This window comes from Canis lupus, chromosome 19, assembly GCF_003254725.2.
Source record: "Canis lupus dingo isolate Sandy chromosome 19, ASM325472v2, whole genome shotgun sequence".
Taxonomy (NCBI): Eukaryota; Metazoa; Chordata; class Mammalia; order Carnivora; family Canidae; genus Canis; species Canis lupus.
The window spans coordinates 46660129-46679262 of record NC_064261.1 but is presented as its reverse complement, the minus strand read 5'-3'; the positions used below and the strand labels follow the sequence as shown (position 1 = coordinate 46679262).

Below are 19134 nucleotides of genomic sequence, written 5' to 3'. Positions count from 1 at the left end.
CTTGATGAAAGACTGTATTAAATTGAATGTCAAGCAGATTTGACCCAGGAAATAATGACCATTGAACAATATGCAGAGCATGATTGATTTCTTCTTCCTGCATTGATTAATAACCCCTTTAAAGTGTTATTGTAGTTGCCCTTGATTAGGGCGATTCATTGCCATTTTCTGAATTTTAGGTCCAAAACTATGTATGTGCTTTCTTGCTTTTTTTTTTTTTTTTCCTCTTGGTTTTGTTACTGGTTTATAGGAACAACACCCTACAACAGCTCTTTTCTAAATGTCTTCAGCCAGTCAAGGAGCAGAATAACTCAAGCAAGTTTCTCTTCCCTTTTTCTCGAGGTAAGCGTGCATATACGGACATCCACCTTCCGATTTTTTACTGGCACATCAAGGTGGGGCCCTTGAGCGTCACTGAAGTCTGCAAGACTGAGACTGAAGCTCTGTGGCTTTGACTGTACTTCCCAGTGCTGAGTAGACTGCTGGGATTCCACAAATAAATAATAAAAATAATAATGATTTTTAAAGCATTTGGAAATGCTGAGTTGAAAGGTGTGGTGTAAGTGCACTGTTTTATTGTGAAAGTGATATCTCTCGCATTATCTGTTCCTAATGGAGGGCCGCAGTAATGGAGAGGGAGGCACTTAGGCCTCTAGACCAGGGGTCCCTGAAGGCGGGGTGGAGCTGGGCCTGCACTGTGGTAACGCTTACTGTACTCAGTAACTGCTTCCTCCCAGTCTGGCGAGAAGGTAAGAGAAGCCTCATGATGCTGCTTGCCCCCTCCCAAGCCTGAGAAAGTCATCTTTGTTTCTTCTTGATGGAGAAAGTGTCTGACAATCACACCGAAACACTACCACAGGTTTAAAAAACTATTAACCTAACATTCAGTTTGGGTCTTGCAGACACCCCTTTGGCATGGGGCATGTCAGCCTCATGCATTCGAAAATATCCCTGGTCTCTGTGATGGGCTGCATTATGGATCCCCTGGCCCCCAGATTCATTCGTTGAAGCTCTAACCCCTAGTACCTTGAGAATGTGACTGTATTTGGAGGTAAGGCCTTTGCTGGGTAAGTTAAAATGAGACCATTAGGTGGGCCCTCATCCAACACAAGAAGAAGAAATTGGGACAAAAAAAAAAAAAAAAAAAAGACGCCAGGGAAACCTGGTGTGCTCACAGAGGAAAGACCATACGAGGACACAGGGAGAGAGAGGACGGCCACCTGCAAACCAAGGAGAGAGGTCTCGGGAGAAGCCAATCTGCTGGCACTCTGCTCTTGGACTTTTAGCCTCCAGAAGTGTGAGAAAATAAATTTCTGTTAAGTCACCCAGTCTATGGTATTTTGTTGTGGCAACCCTAGCAGGCTGATATAGTCTGGGACCATCCAGATTTAGGATTGACACGGAACCATAGAGTACAATCGAGAAAAAGCTATTTTTCATATAGTATAGTCAGAATGCTTTTCCAACCGAGTCCATAACTTTAATTATAAAATGAATGTAACCTGTATTAAATTATGAATATGTTAACATATTGAATGGGGACGAGAAAAATAAGCACCAGATTTAGACTACAGAGGCACTTGAAGGTAGAGTAAAAAAATCTGGTTTCCTTGACCACATTGTCATAATATGCATATATAACAGTTTATTGAATCCAGGCTGTGTAGACAACCAGAAGAACTCTGGCTCCATACTGTGACAATGCATGCCCACAACAAAGACGCGGGGAGAACAGCCCCTTTCATTCGATCTCTCTAAGTATTACCAACATGAGAGCTGAAAACCTTACCTCTGTCTGAAGTATATCTACGTATCCATGCATAAGTTATTAGCTGGGCTCCCTGGGCTCTGCTGCTGAAAATATTAATATATTCAAATTTCATTCTAGCTACTGCAAAAAACAGTACATGAGATCAATGCATTAATATCCTTCTTAGGCAAAAAAAAAAATCTGGAATTATTTTTTAAAGTTTCTTTCTGATTCCTTGGGCTCCTGCTGAAATATAGGTGATATGTGGCCTCGAAAGGTACAGTGGCCATCAGGTGCCAGAGTGCAGGGTCGGCCACGGCCATAAAACACTGTTTATTTGTACTTAAAACACAGCACTCTCTCCTGAGGATTATGTGCTGAGTACTTCTCCTAGCATCCAACGGCAGAATTTTTTTTTTTTTTTAATTTAACTCTCTTAGACATGTTGCCTGATGGAAACGAAAGGGACTGCACCTGAATGCCCTCTCATTGAACGTGTCAGTCTCCTCACATTTATGGGCAACGCATCCTGGACGCACATAGGAGTTGGGAGGCAAACCTTTGCTAAGAATCGGCAAGTCAAGTGGGAAACCAGGGAAGTCAAGGCAGGGATGAGAGGGGACATCCTTGCGACGTATCCCTTCAGATGGTCGCTCTGCATGTCTGGGTCCCAAGTTAAAGAGATAGATTTATATAATGACCAGCCTCTGCCACCATGTAGCCTTGCCTCGTTGCTATTGGCTGCACTGAAGGCCTTTTATCAATGACAACAGACAAAGTAGGTGGTCTTCTACCTCTTTCTAGTTGTTGGAAAAAAAAAAAAGTGACATAATTTTTCACAGCCTGAAATAATTGTGGAAGTACAGATACTGGTTAGGATCACTATGAATTATTAGTGGAAAAGTGGGTCTCAGAAGTACGTTACATGTGAAATATTTTTCGTCACTTGAACATGTGCCGTCCAGAGCTGGCCCTGTTCTAGCCGTCACAGGGAACAAACATTTCACATTCACAGATGCTCCCAATTTGGTGCGGTTTGGAGTGTAATTTAGATCAAACGTCTCCATGTAAATGAGTCAGGGTTTCTTAATTAGGTGCCTCTAAAGCAAAACCTTGGACCACATCAGTAGGTGTGGGTGTGGTGCCCACAATACTGGAATCTTTCCTATAGACCAGGCTCTTAGTATCATTCAAATAGAGCTTTTTTTTTTTTTTTTTTTGGTTGTTTTTTTCAGGCAATAATAAATCTGCAGATGGCATAGACAGAAAGACGCTACTTCAGAAGAGCTGTCTAAAAACACTGCCTCTTTGGCAAATGCCTTAAAGTAGGTCATTCTGCTGTGATTTAGCTTTTTCTTTAGATTTGATTGCCAGCTTTTTGTTCCCATTACAAGTAGGGTGCATTCCAGTCCACAGACTTGTTCTTAATTTTTCCAACTGGTATTTGTTTACTAGGATTTGCAGATCTTCATACGAAAATGGCCAATATCCTGTCACAGTGCTAATCATGCACTTGACCACAAAACGAAATGGATCCGGGTGATAATCTGGCAATGCTGAAATATTAAATGCCTTAAACACCCAGTCTTCCCACAGCAAAACTGCGTTGATTTATATGGGTAGGTTTGTTGAAGTAATTGTCCCATCTTTTATACATGTGAAAAGAAGAGGTGACAGGATGTAAATGGAAAACTTTTACAAGCCATATAGCGGTTTGTATAGATATTCAGGTTATCTGCTTTTATACTTGTCATTGTTTGTGTTTTTTATAGGGGGAAAAAATCATTGGGTCCCATTTCCCTATCGAGGCTTTGGGATTTACATGCAGAACCCCCTGCAGCATTAATGAGTCACCTGCATAAATCCCCTGGCAATCGATGGGCACATAGACCTTGTTTTGTTATATTAATTATTCGTCACAGAACCTTGACACTGACATTAAATGAGGCCTTAAAAAATCTTGATGAAGGTCTTAAGGTATCTTTTACTGTTCAAATATTAGCATTGCAAAAACTATGTCTAAGGCATTATTCATTTTGTGGTACCGCAGGGAAGAAGGGATTGGAATAAGGGCACAGGGAGTGAACTTTCTGGTCTTAACTCTTTATTGCCTGGAGGCCGATTTTCCTAGGACTGAGCTATCATCCTCAAATTGTGTTATTGATTAAAATAAACATTAAGATCATAATGGAAAAAAAAAAAAGTACTGAGTATGTTGTTTTCTCCAGATTGGTTTTGAATATGGTGTCTCCTCCACAGGCCAAGTTTTGTCTTGGCATGTTGGTGTTTTCAGGTGAATTCCAAAACGTCAGTTAAAAAGGAACAACAAAGTGAGATTATTGGCTAGGTATGGTGCAAGATGGCCTGGTAAGGATGTACTGCAGAAACAGGCTGGGAGGATGCTTTTGTGTGCAATTTTCCTTCATACCCAGTAAACTTCTTTCCCTTAGAAAGCCCAGGGCGTATAAGGTTCTGATTAAGCAAATGCCCTGGTGAAAAACACTTACATTATATCATCATCTGTGGATTAGCAGTAATCAAACAACACAATTAATATTAAAATTACAATGGACACCACGTTGTTATCCTTTGATAATTCACAAGGAACTTCTGAATCTTGAAGCTCTCATTAGGAACTTGAGTTATCTCTGTGCGAGAGTGTGGTTATTAGATAAATGGGGGGGTTATTAGAGATTTCTGGCTGGTGGAATGACAGCTAATTGAAATTTGTTTGGATCCTTTTGGAGCGGAAGTTATGTGTTGAGTTAGAGTATTTGATGATAATCTCCGGGTTGTTCCAATGCCGATTATTCTGAATTATCTGTTTGCTTTCTTCTTTGCTTCCCTTTGCTGGTTAGTGACTCTTCTTGGGCTTGCCCCTGAAGTGGTGTTTAATACCATGCTCTGTCTTTAGGCTCTAAACTCTTTGGGTGAGTGCATCCACTTTCACAACTTGCAACACTAACCCTAAAACTCTGATTCTCAAATCTGCATCTTCTTTAATGTCATAATTTCACTTACCCACCTGCTAAAATGATTTGTTATATATCTTCTGTTGCACTAGCCTGTGCTAGTTACACAGGGTACTACTGACTCCAAGAAGAAAGGATTCCTGCCCTGGAGGAATTAAAGTTCACCTATGATGAGGAAAAGGATTCATTACAATTTTCCAACTGGCTGGTTAGAGCTGTCTATGGTTCTGGGAGGAGTGGTGGTAGGACGACTTCATCTCTTTGGTGCTATACGGTTTACAATGGGTTTATTTACAGGTAACTCTGAGTGAAGTCCTGTGAGGTGTGGGTATCACAACCCCCTTTAACACAGAGAAGGAAACAGATGCTCTGAGAAGCTGTGCTATCCAAGAGACACTATTAAGGAATACATTGTCGAGATAAAAACTTAGGTTTTCTAGTTCTCAATCCAGTGATCTTTCCACTCTCCCTCTTGGATTTAGTACAACATCAAGTGTCTGGAGTGATCCTCTGCTTGGATTTTCAAACCTTTAAACTCTAAAACAGTACATAGTCTTGGCTTTCACTTTCTTTATCTCATTTGATTATGCGTGTGCGCGCGCACACGCACACACCACGTTAGGTAACATTAGGCATTATTCCCGTGCTGAACATGACCAGACAATGGCTGAGAGGTGAAGTGACAGGCCTAAAGTTGTCCCCACACTGAGGAATGGAAATTCACTTCTTCAGATTCTCTCAAACCATCAGAGGTGAATGCCTGAAACACTTTCTACCCACAAATAACTATTTCCAATTAGATTGGTGACTGAATAATTTAAATAGTTTTCCAATTTTCCTAGGAAGTGTTCTCAGCATACTGATTCTTTTAAAGGTTTTAGTTTATTTTTTTAAAGATTGCATTTATTTGAGAGAGAGAGAGAGAGTGAGAGCGAGAGAGAGCACAGAGTGGGGAGAAGCAGGGGGGGAAGGAGAAGCAGACTCTCTGCTGAGTGGGGAGCCCAAAGCAGGGCTCAATCCCAGGACCCTGAGATTATGAGCTGAGTTAAAGGCAGACGCTTAACCAACTGAGCCAACCAGGTGCCTCTAGATTTGATTTTATTTTTTAAGTAATATTTACACTCAATGTGGGGCTTGAACTTACAACCCTGAGGTTGAGAGTTGCACTCTCTACTGACTGAGCCAGCCAGGCATCCCCTGGTTCTTTTAAGATAGATGTCTGTTGGTTCCTGCTCCTAACTGTACAACTGGTTGTCCCTTTCCTTTCACTTGGAGCAAAAGACCAATTTCTCACAAGGGCCTTGTCAATGATGTGACTCCCTCCTCTTCCTCTCAGCTTTGCTATAGCTTGAAGATACCAAACATTAGGTATCGTCTCTGCCCGGAATGTTTGACTCCAAATATCCACTTCAAACACTCCCCATCTTTTCTCAAATCTCACCTTCTTTCCGATAGACTTTAATTATTACTGTAAACCATCCTCACACCAGTCTTGATTCTCTTCCTCTACCCCACTTTTTTGAGCTCCTTAGCAGCCACCACTTTCTATTACGTGTAGCATTTCCTGCTTATTATGCATATTTGTTTTATTTATTTCTTTATATTATATGTATTGCATAAACTCCATGTGAGCAAAACAATTTCTGTTAGGTTTACTTTATATTTCATAAGTTCCTAGAACAGTACCTGGCACCTAGCTGGCGCTCCGCAAAGTTGACCCAGTTTCCACTAGTGACATCTCCATTCTCTTTAGTCTACTAATTGGACACCCTGGCATTAGCTTCAGTTCTTCCCAGTCATTCACCCATCATAACAAACCTATCAGCAAGTCCTCCTGACTTCTGTGAAAATCTGTCTAGGAATTACACTCTTCTCACAGAGCTCCACAGACAACAGGGGAATAATTGCTCTCGGGTCATGGCAAGATAACTGCTCAGTTAACTGGCTTTGCTCTAACCCCTTTCTTCAGCTCTTGTATCACCAAATCCATTTTTATGTGACTGTTCAAAAACTTTGAGATATTGAGATACTGTTCAATTTGAGATACTTAAAAAACAGAAGTGCTTCACCTCCTCAATAACCTGCCTTGGTTCCTAATGGAGTCTGAGACATGAAATGCCAACCTTTCTGCAGGTGCATCCATAACCTGGCTCCTCCCTGCACTTAGGTCTCCTCTTCCTTTGCCTCTTGTCACAGCACAGGCTGCTTACAGCCACATCCTGGCTTCCCTTGGCCTTTCTCAAGCTGACCTATGAGACATCCCCGTGCTTCTAAAATTCCACCTGTGCATCAAAGCCCAACTCAATCTCCACCTTTCACTGAAGACTTCTCAACTCCTTTAGTCTATTTCTCTCTGTACCTACTGTTTAACAGTTAAATATTCTCTACTCTGTCTTCTTAAGTGCTTTGTCCCCATTAGATTAGTAGCTCTACAAAGGTAGAACTTTGTACTTCTTATTTTATACTTCTTTTATTACCTAGCTCTCCCCAGTGTGGTATGGAGCAGAGAGTAGACACTCTATAGATCCTGTTGATTCCTTGATGGATACCTCTGTTCTTCTCCTTCTTGTAGATGTACTTTACCACGCTGGCTTTAGAAAGCTGAGCATTTCAAGTGATATATTTTGAATGATATCCTAAATTTACATATCTTTGGCAAGTAATAGCACTTTTGCAGCTATACTGATGAGCTATATATTAGGATAAATGTATATTTAAACTCTAGCCTTATCTAGTTTACAGCATGTTTACAGCGTGTCTCAACGTTGGGACCCTTACTCCTTTCACCAGGGATTAGCTGGGTCTTGCTTTTTTAAGGGTGTGTGTGTGTATGTTTCTTTCCACACATTTAAAGTGAATTCTATCATTAAGAAGTCACAAACTATGTAGATATCAGTATAAGAAGCACTTAGGAAATAACTAGATAAAGAATATAATCATTAGTCCAACTAACAATTAAATCTTTAATGGTACATGCAGGCTTTAGCATGAAAGCCTCTGTAGCACCCAGCAATAAATTAAATTCACATACTATAAGCTTAAAAATGGCCCATTCTTTGATGTTTTTCAGCAACTCTGATTCTATTTTACAAAGCTTTGAAGGAAGATTATCACTCCCTTCACTGTCCATTGGTCAAGCTTTGAAGGTCTGCATTCTGCTATCTTGTCTTCTCTGGATTCATCTTGAAAGACCGTTTTGGTTCTTGGGAGGTCATCATCACAGACTGCTCTGGCTGGTGTGTCTCTGCTACAGCACTAACCAGTGAGTGGAAAATCCTGCCACTGTTCAGGGTGGGTGTCTCCTTCCTGGAACATGTACAGGGAATCAAACGCCGTGCTTCCTTCCACCCCCTAAGAGTGGAAGCCACTTGTGAGTAGATTTTAGGACTGGATTGGATTATGTCCCATGTTGGACTCTCATGTTTCTGTTCTTTGGTTCCTGGGACAAATGAAAGTGAACTTGATTATTCTGATGCTAAACTCCTTTTAAAGTCCTCTTTCTCTTTGCCCATCCTCTGCTCTCTGGTTCAGGGAGATCTCTTCCATCTTCCCAGTAAGAACTGCCTTCTGAAAGTGTGGTTCCTGGATTAGCAGGGCCTGTGAGCCTGTTCTCTTCGCAGAATCTCAGGAACCATCCCAGACCCCCTGAGTCAAAATCTACATTTTTAACAAGATTTCTAGGTGACCTGATTTGTAAACACATTCAAGTTTAAGAAATCCTAGCCTAGAGCTTTCTGGAATGCTTGGGCCTCAGTAGTGCTGGCTGCCAAACAAGGAGGCTGAGGAGCCTTCCCAGCTCCCACTGGCCACCTCGTGACTCACCCAAATGTCCCCTGTCTTTTGAAGCCCCCTCCACCCTAGTGCTGGAAAGCATATTTCCTGGGAAAGGTGGATTGGATTACTCACATGGCACAAGCACACCTGCGCCCATAGAGGGCGCCTCCCCACACTCCCACCCCCCACCCCTCAGCCAATTAGTTGACACCCTTAAGCACTTCTGATGGAATCTGGGTTGTGAGAGGTGAGGCCTTTTGGATGGGCTGCAGGATAACGGCCCTTACCACTGGTGGTCATTAAAGTTCCCGCGGTGCTTTTTGTGAGAGAAGGGATTGTTAACCTCCGTGTCCTGGCTGCCTTCCAATCTGTGTAATTGCATGCAGTCTACCTAAGTCCGCTCTGTAGTTTCAATTAGGTAAAGTATTGTTCACTTCTTGTACTAACCTGCTGTGTTGTGTGGCTACAGACTGCTAATTAGCTGGTGTTTTTCAGGTGGCTGCCTTCGTGAGCAACAAAACGTCTCTCTGGCCATCTCTTCTCCCACTATCTCCACCTCCCAGGGTCTCTTGCACGGCCAGGGTCTCACGCACGGCCACGTGCCTCTTTTCTTGGGTATTACCATTTCTTGGGTAAGAATGCTTTGGGATCAGAAATTCCTAGAATGTGACAGTGAACATTTCTTTCGTTTCCCTGTTTGGCCACTTGCTTCTAGGCCCCCCTGGCCTATTATAGGGTGTTGGAGGGGAGACTCACGCAGAGAATAGCAAGAGTGTGATAAGGGGTGAATAAAATGGGCCTTCCTCTGCCAAGATGAAGGATAAATTCCTGTCATTGCCAGGGAAGTATGAATTACTTTAAGAGCTTGGCACTCTAGGAATTGGTTATTTTCTGTGTGATATGAATGGAGAGCAAGGCCAGAGAGAACAGGGCATGCATTTCATTTCTCCCTTCTTGTTGGTTAGAAAAATATAGTGGGACACGTAAACCACCCATAAAATGCCTCACTATCTCTGTGGGGGATCTCCAACCCTAAACAGGAAATGTGGCCTCGGGAGAGTGAGTGGAATCCCCTTCCCGTGATGACTCAAAGGTCAGTACTGGGGAAGTCCTTATGACCCTGGAATGGCAGTTGGAAGCGAAAAAGAAGCGGAAAAAGGAGGGTGAGCAGGGAGCCAAGAGGAAGAGTTGTGCTCTAACTGGAGAAGAGTTGTGTTTTAAGAGTAGAATTTTTCTGGGATGTGAAATGATTGCTTTAAAAACGTGTTCAAATGGGGGGGGGGGGGGGAGTAGCGGATCAGATTTAGGTAAAATTTCGCTTTGTATATCTTTTCACTATGTGAGAAAATTTGTTCTGATGTCCGAGCACAGAGACACAGATTAATTAGATAAAAATTCCTTTATAGCAGAGCTAATTGCTTTTTTCTTTTCATATCCCAGACACTATGGGAAATAAAGGAATTAATTAATGAGTGAAATGAATGAATGAGTGAACAAATTGATGAAGGGAAAAATATTTATGAAGAGGTGTATGCGGACTGTCAGTTCATGGAGAGCAGAAAACTAAAAACTAAAAACAGTGTTGTTAGAGCCCGAGTGCCAGTGTCCTGCCTACCCCCTGGCTATGGCTCTGTCCCTGATGGTTCTACTTGTGTCTTTGAAAATGAGAAAAAAAAAAAAAAAAAAGAAAGAAAAAAAAAAAGAACAGAGGTTTCCTCCAACAGATGGGTAGACTAACAGAATCTCTATAAAGACGGACTGGCTTGCCAATCTCATGAGAAGAGGAGGGGCCAGAGCCTCCAAGTTGGGAGAGAGAATGAGGTAGGGGAAGTGAACTTGGCAGGGGCGGGGAGGGAGACATCACAACTGAATAACATTTCTATTGGCCTCCTGGTATAATTGTCTTCACTTCCAGCTCCGTATCTATCATGAGAGTTACCTGACATGTACTTGTGGCCTAAATAAGTGGTAGATTGATGTAGGCGGCAATGCTTGAGGGTAAGGAGAATTCCCAGAGTGAGGGGAATGGGAGGAAGAATTTAAGGATGATGATGATATAGGGAGGAAAGGCAGGGGGGGAAGAAAGGGGAAATGTAAGAGAAAATAATCTGGTTAAAAAGACTAAATATGATACAGAAGAGAAGAAATTACTGGAAGTGAGACACAGTCATCTCTACACAAAGGGCAACATTTAGTGTAAAGTTTCTAAGTTCTGCATGTGTTTTCAACTTCCTTTGTGCACATTAACAAATTAACCTAAGGAAAAAAAAAATGACAGACCAAAAAATGTCATTGAGGCAGAGATAAAACAGACTTAAAAATTCTAATCTTAAATTTGAGCTCTACTGTCATGCAGATGGTTTCAAAGGAGATTTTCCCAACGTCCTGATCCAAACAGCCCCTACATTCATTTCCTTGTTCCCCAGCCGCTCTCATTCCAGTTAAGCCCATGATTTCAGTTGTGTATCTCTTCAAAGTCAAGTGTGTGTTGAGTCCGCCACTGGCCACAGACCAATTATTATTAATGGCTGAGATTTCCTCCTGTCCACTGCTAAGTCCCATCTTTTCTCAGCCCAGACAATAGTCTTAAGATCAGAAATCTCATACATAATCTGCACTTTTTCTTGCATGAGGGGGAAAAAAAAAAACAACAACATGGAAATGTGCAGCTACCCCGTGTTAACTATTCCTGGATGTCACCCTGCAGCTCTAATTTCTGCTTTCTCCTCTGCATTCTGGGTACTGCTGCTGGACTTGTCAGCACCTTGTCACGGCTTCCTTGTGCGTGGGCTACCATCGGACTCTGTGTTCTTAACAATTATCCATAAAAAGCCCCCACAGAATCCTTTAGAAGTTAAAAAAAAAAAAGGTATATATATATATATATATATATATATATATATATATATATATTTAAACAGGTAAAAAAAAATGAAGCTACTTTAAAAATTAATATCCTGAAGCAGGTGCTATTTGTAAATGCTGCCGTGTTGCTTCATGTTTTCCAGTCCTGCGATGCTCTTTTGTTCATGGTGTGACAAGGATGTGGGGAGCCAATATGATTTAGCTAAATAATACACAAATGTCAAGAATACTTTCATGTCTTGTGTGCAGACCAGAATAAATTACTCCAATGGAATGTTTTGCTTTTCTTTTCAGGGAACGACCCCACAGTTTACAAGGAGCTCTGCTGACAAGAAATGGCTAAGAAATATTATTTAAAGTAACCTATTTTAATGTAGTACTAAATGGCTGAGGATTTCACTCGGGTTCAAAAGACAGAGGCCTGCAAAGGAAGTTGACAGGCAATGAGAAATTCGTCTTGTCCTGGAGTTCTTATGGGCAGTGGGGAGAAAAAAAAAAAAAAAATAGGTCCGGTAAGAAATGAAAATGAGGAAACTAGTTCTCAGAAATAAAGGTGAATTGAAAGGAATTGGCAGCTGCCTGGACATGCCAGCCAGAGAGGCCACGGTATCTGATACACGTGACAGACCGAGAGACAACTGCAAAGCTCCCCAAACAACTCGCCTGAAGGGCTTGCCAGGAAGCCAGATGCTGCTTCTGGAAGGATATCTTCCGTGGTTGGGCATCTGGGTTCAGTGCTTTCCATTTAAAGAGGAGAAAGAAGGTGGTAAAAGGCAGAACCATCGTCGCCTTTTAAAAAACATGCTTTCTCCGAGTGTGCATGTATACGCACACGCACACGCACACGCACACTCCACACACAGCATTGATGACTGTGGATTTGGAACTTGTTTTTAAAAAGAGCCCCAGAAATAAAAGTTTCCCTGGTGTGTTTCGGGTGGAAAGCAATGCGTTACAGGGAGAGAGAGGGAGAGAGGGAGGAGGGAAGGAGGGAGGGAGGAAGAGAGAGAGAGAACAGACAGCCAGAAAACCCCTTATATAAATATGTCAATTTACTAATTAGTTAGGTAATTTTATTTAAAGATCTGGGATTATAGCTGGTGTTCAATTAAAAAAAGGGAATTCAAGTGATAGAGGCCTGTGCCTCTACCATAGTCGGCTGGTCTTTTTCACTCTTTGTTTTACCATTCCTTCTTCCTTGGAAACACAATCGAGTATTGGTATTGGCAAGAAAGCAGAGTGTGGTCTAGTGGACTGGAAATCAGGTGACTTGAGGTCTGGTTGGTTTTTTTTCCCCCTTCCACTTTGAAGTTTGCTGTGTGTCTGTTAAACAGGGGAATCAGATTTTTTATATACTTCATAGCAGAGGGTAAGCTTTTGTAATCAAGATCATTTTTGCTTGTTTGTTTTCCTAATGCTCAATGACTCAAGGTGGTAGGAAGTCAATATGGGATGTGGACTCAACGAAGGACAGGGTGGTTGGGTTGGTAGGAGATGGGAGTGATAGAGATGCTTTAGTTTAGTAATGGGAACAATGACAGAAGAGGTGAAAGGAAGTTTTTCTATTGCAAGATCTGTTACATATCCCAGACTATTAAGAAATCAGAGGCCCTGGCAACTCACCCCGGACTGCAGCGAATTGACCTAACAGGCTCCCACCGTGATGGGTGGTCACACAGTCCCTGACCATGCTCCCCACCCCCCAGTGGGGGAAACCTCTTTTACCACTCATTCATTGTGCTCAGGGTCTCATAACACTCAGTCTTAATATTTAATATTGATCCTTTTGCAATTAGACCTGCTTTTCTCTCCATCATGATGAAAAGATAAATATCAGGTGAGGAGAGAGAAGCTTGAGAGGCGTAGCTTACTAACCAATATTCACAAACTGGAATATTCCCTGGTTCTGGTCTGAACTCTAGCAAGGTCCCAAGATTCCAGTTGATCTTAACTGGAACCATTACTGGCTATTAGGTTAGTATTTTCTCGTTCAATGAAATCCTGTGATTCCATGTGTTTAACAAAAATAACTGCGTATCTAACGTGTGGGACTCTGTACTAAGCTCTGGGGATACAGAAGAATCAGTGTGACACAAATTTCTGCCCTCCTGGAACCTATGATCTGATGGCAGAGGGGACTTGTTCAGTTCTTTATAATTTCCATCTTTATCAATATTTTCAGGACCCGATTATGCTATAGAATAACGTGGTTTTCCTATGAGGTTATTATGTTTATTCCTGTGATTTCTCAGGAACGGAAGGATGAAGGATGGAACAGTAGCTGGTTATTACCAGAAATTCTACCCGATGTCCTGTTACCATGAGAATTTACTAGATCTCCTGTGGAGAAGTAATAATCTCAACCACAAAATATAATATCTCTGCTCTTGCCAAGTTTTCTGTCACCATGTGTGCCATTCTCAGACTCTTTCCCTGGTGTCTTCCTCTGGCCACTCCTTCAATGTTATATAACCCCAGGAATCTGTCCTCAGTACTCTTCTGGCTTCACTCTGTCCCTTGGGGTTATTCATGACCTTACCCCATTACCATCTTTAAACTGATGACTCCCAAATTCATACTTAGATCTCAATCACCTTTCCTAATTCCCAACAGACATTGCTTACCCTCAAATGGAATTCGCTAACGAAGTGTAAAGAATCTCACATCACATCCCCAAACTTTCAACTTCTTTCATGCTTCTAATTTTATGCTTTTCCTCTATGTGGGTTGAGGGTATCACCACTCAGCTAGTTCAAAACCTGGGAATCCTCCCTTGGTGAGCATGTCCTATTGAGTCCACCTCCTCTGTGCCTCTTGCATCCATCCTCCTGTCATCTCCCTGGTTTGGGATCTCTAGCTTGGACCCGCACAACTGGTTTCGCTATCTCTAGGGTTGCCCTCCTACAGGCTAACCTTCACACTTCTAAAGACTGTGATCTTTATAAATAGAAATCTCCCTGCTTCTGACCCTTCCATGATTTACCTAATGTCTACAGAATGAATTTCAAATTCCTCAACAAAGCCTGCGAAAGGTTTTTCATGAGTTAGCTCTGGTTCACTACATTCTGGACTTATGTTCTGCTACATCTCTTATTCACTATTTCTTCACCACACACATCACCATTCTCCTCCTCTACACGTCTCCGTACTTAGTACCCTGCTTGTAGCAGGCCTACTGTCTGCCAAACTGACATCTTCAAAGATAGCCCGTGCCATCTCCTCTGGGAGGCATTCTTTGGTTTCTCTAGGCTAAATTCCAGCTCCCGTTTGGTGCTCTCATAGTGTCACCGTGGCTATTTTGCACCATATTTATGGCAATTGTTTACTAATTTATCTATGGCAGGAGACCATAGGAGAAGTGAGGATAGGAGTCCTCTTTATGCCTCTAGTATTGAGTTGAGGGGTCATCAAACTTTTCCTGTAAAGGGTCAGATAGTAAATATTTTTATCCCTGTGCAACTTGTCACAATTATCTGACTCTTGCATGAAAGCAGCCTTTGGCTATACATAAACATGTGTGTATGTGTTCCAATAAAACTTTATTAACAAACACAGGTGGCGGGTTATAGGTAGCTTAAGGGCAGGCCATACCTGGCCAACCTACGAATCAGTTCAGTGCCTGGAATATAGTGGGAACTCATTTAAGACTTCCAAAAAGAATGGACAGATAGGATTTCACAGATGACATTTTCATAAGTGTGAATTTTTTTGACCTTTTTCACACATGACCGAAAGGGAGGATTAAAGACATTAAAAGGTTTTCTTAATGTTGTAGTTTCTAAGGGCTGAGGTTGGGACTTGAGCCTATGTCTTCTGATTCCGGATCCCTGTTTCTTTCCATTAGGTAAAAGGCCAAGATTCACAGTGGAGAAGGATGGGACTTAAAACTTAAAAAATTTACCTCTTATGAGGGAAATACCCCCGTGAGGTGGACCAACCACTAACCACAGAGAACAGAGTGATAGATGGGCAGTAATCATTTTAGGTTTTGCTTTGTTTCCTATCATTCAGTGGCTAATGTTACCATTCAAATGTTAAATTAAAAGATGTACAGTAATAATTTCACTGCTGTCTTAAAAACCTTATCTCCCAAAGCCTTCCTCCAAAACAAGGATCCACCACTGGAAGGATCATTGAACCTTAGTCCCCAGCTCACAAACCTTATAAATCCTGTGCCAAGATGTCTCCTAAGTAGATGACATTTTAATGATTACTACAGGGAGTTGGGAACTATTGCTTCATCCTCACGATCAGAGTAATTAATTTTCTTAACTACCAGGCCAAATTCTGCCACGGGAGTCCAGTTGAGAAATTTCAGGCCCATAGGAAGTACATTAGCTCTTCAAAGTGATTAGGGTGCCATTTCAAATACACAAGCAAAGGAGCTATTAGGCTTCTGGCTTATTTCAAACGACTTGCAGCCCTTGTCCCTCAGGAAAAAAAAAGGGGGGGGGGGAGAAAAAAAGAGAGAGAAAAAAGAAAATAACAATTTGTACAGGTTCCTCATTTTCCAGGAAAAATACCCGTGGCCTGCAAGTCGTTGGCTATCAGGTATTATGGTTGGGTGAGCGACCAAAGTGTACAGAAAGAGGGTGGAGTGCCAGAAGACAGCACAGAAAAACACAGCCTGCTCCAAAGCACACCAGAGCTGCACAGTCGGAGGCCTGACGGGAGGCGCAGAGCTTCACCAGCATTGCTCTTGAAGACCAGAGAGAAGGGCGAGAGCTCATGGGCTTTCCAGCTCATTCTTTAGCCGTGTGTCATTTTTCCCCCCTCCAAATATCAGACATGCTGGCAGTACCATTTTAAAAAAGTCAGGATGGGTGAATTCTTTCCTCACCAGTGTTTCCTCCTACAACTCTTGCATTTCTGGGTCGTCATCATTTGAGTTGCCTCTGACACGCTTTTGGGGAATATTTTATTCAAGACCCATGAAGACCACAGAGAAGCTTTAAATATCAGTTTACTCTCACAAAATAGCCACAGCTCAACAGCTTCGCCTTTCAAGAAGGCATTCGACTGGCAGGCTTCCATGAGCTTTGTCTCTTCAGCCGTATCATTCCTTCACCTTGGAGTTCTACGAACAGCTGGGCGATTTTCTCAGAGTTGATGCAAAAGGGAAGATTTTGTAGCTTTCTTCTCAACCTATTTTACCAAGTGCGAGTCTCCTATAAGAATATTTACTTGCAGCAAATATATTCTGCAAATAAGTCTGCAGCAAATATATTCTTCCAAAGCTGTTTTTGAAAAATCAGTGAGTGCTATGATGTCATTCATCATGTCTAATGGCCATCCTTTTCTCAGACATTTGACTTTCTCTGGACAATGTACACCTACCTGGAGATTGAATGTTCTTTCATGTGCTCCCCACTCAAAAATTTGAGGTTGTTTTGGTTTCCAAAATTCACGCCACAAGGTAATCTGGCTAACGAGTTCAATTTGGCTTGGCCGAAATACTTTTGTATTTAGCCCTAAATTTTCTGTGAGGTGCAGGTAACTTTTTTTATCCTGGAAATAAATGTGTGGGAGAAGACTGCAGCGATCGCTAGAACACCTGACTCATGGTAATGGCAACAGGAATGCCAGGACTTTGAGAGATCAGTGCTACATGTCAGGTAGATATGTAGCTGATGGGATTCTGGGAGTGTTTCCACAGGGTGTTTGAGGCACCAGATAAGGCCTTACTGGCTTCAACATATCTCACTTACCAGGCTCCCACGAAGCCAGTGTGCTGTGCTGTCTGGCAGGAAACTCTCAGTGTGAGAATTATTCTGATAAGTAAGACTACGAGGCAAGAGATTTGTCCTTTGGAAACTCCTGTAACAGGGAAGGCTCTGGACAAGAAGCACAGAAGACCTGTGCCCTACCTCCAACCTCCTCACACCTGCCTAAGAGTCAAGGTAGAGTAGATGATCTTAGCGAGCCACCATTGTGATGGGAAGAAGAGTCTGATCTGAGAACATGGGACAAGATGCAAATCAAGTTGATGGAGAGTTAGGGACAGGGTGGAGTTGGCCTGGGCACTTCACAAGAGATTGGTGTGAGGTGTCCTGTGTTTTGCCAAACAGGTGAAATCAGCCTCACTGAGACCAGGGGAAACTGGCTGAAGTCAGCCCAGGGTGGGGACTTAGGTTTTCCAAAAAGATTCTGTGGTGGGACAAAACATTTTCTGGAAGCCAGGATATTTGGCAACCCAGCTTGTGCAACTGTTCCAGATTCATTTCATTAAAAATTATCTTCTATTTCTCTCACTATGAAAAAGATACATGTTGATGTAGAACGTTTATCTAGAATATGATAAGTGACAGGTACTGTTTGAGACTCTTTAAAAACGTATTCGTTTAGCCCTCACCAGAGAAAGAGGTTCTGTGATGATCCCCATTTTACAGATGAGAAAATGAAAGTGGGTTGTTCACTTTCATAAGTTACACCTTCCATAAGTGGTAGAGCCAAGACTCACATTCAGGTCTGCCTAACTCCAATATCTGCTCTCTTTACCTGTTTTCTTAACCTCAATATTGCCTTTTATACCAATATACTTCTATGCCAATGGCGATACATGGTGGGGGGGCGGGGGCGGGAAACTCTAGGAAAGAAACATTAACATCTCAACAAAAATTTTGATCTTTTCCAGTTGCACAAATGTTCCACATATTTATAGTTAGATTCTTTTGGAATATATAAGATATTGTAACCCTGACTTTAAAAACAACAACAACAATTGGCTATGAACCACATTTCAGTACGCTGATATCATTTATCATGTTGTGTAAAACCTTCCCCAGTCACTGGACACTTAGGTTGTTTCCAAGTGTCTACCAGTGCAAATATGGCTGGCATAAATAATTTTGTCTGCATAAAAGGCCTCCCTCATGACTTACAATGACTGGCCCAAAAGACATGAAGACTTGAAAGCTTTTTATTCTTGAGCTATAGTACAGATATGGCTTTCCCACCATGCTGGTTGGTACATTCTGACTAGCAGCATATAAAAAGCTTGATTCAATACACATCTGACAAAATAAATGAGATTCATCCGATTTAATTAGTTTTCAATAACCTCAACTCCCTATTTATATTTGCAAAATAAAGGGTGAACTCTTCTCCACAATGTCTCCTTTTGCTTTATTATCATCGTTATTATCACTGTCCAAGGGACTCTTTTCACAATCCCCAACATTGAAACCTGAGACTTAACTCCATGGATGGCTGGATATGGGGATAAAGAAATGAGAGAAATAAAAAAATAATTGTTTAGAAATTTCCTCTGAAAATTCTCAAGATTTAGGCTATTTATTTCCACTTGATGTTCATCACTTTAATCCAACTACAACTTCCATGTAGCCTCCTGGGTTCTTTTCTCCTTCTATCTTGTTCACCCTACCCTCTGTTGTTGGATGCTTTTCATAAACTCTGAGCACATCATGCAAATGTCCCATAGATAAAGTTTCAATGGTTCTCTATTGCTTACGTAACTCCTTTGCCTGGCTTTTAATCTCCGACTACTGTCCATCAGCAACTAACCCTTATCTTTCCAGGTCCTCCTTCCTCATTAACTTCATCTTCACCTTGCCTCCCTGCCTTTCCAAAGAAGCAAGCTAAAAGAAAATGCACTGGACACATACTTTACAGAGATAGAACTTGTCGTTTATGTGATGATTCAGAAGGTACTAGGGGACCTTACAGTACTTATCACTGTAATGTCAATTTGTGAAAGTGGCTCTTAATAAAGGTTTCTGGTTGATGGCATTTTGAGATGATAGCTTATTCTGA

General features: G+C 41.8%; 1 protein-coding gene across 4 annotated transcripts in view; it reads right to left on the bottom strand.

Annotated features, from left to right (window-relative positions):
* The window catches only part of ARHGAP15 (Rho GTPase activating protein 15), a 608969-nt gene that overhangs the window by 37434 nt on the left and 552401 nt on the right, over window positions 1–19134 (bottom strand). Inside the window, exon 14 of one of the 4 annotated variants that reach the window (XM_025431189.3) lies at window positions 7672–8161. The exons of the other annotated variants lie outside the window; for them this stretch is intronic. Coding sequence (XP_025286974.3) covers window positions 8140–8161 — 22 coding nt within the window. The 3' untranslated portion in view covers window positions 7672–8139. Of the gene's footprint in view, window positions 1–7671; window positions 8162–19134 lie in introns of those variants that run through there. 4 annotated transcript variants of the gene reach the window in all.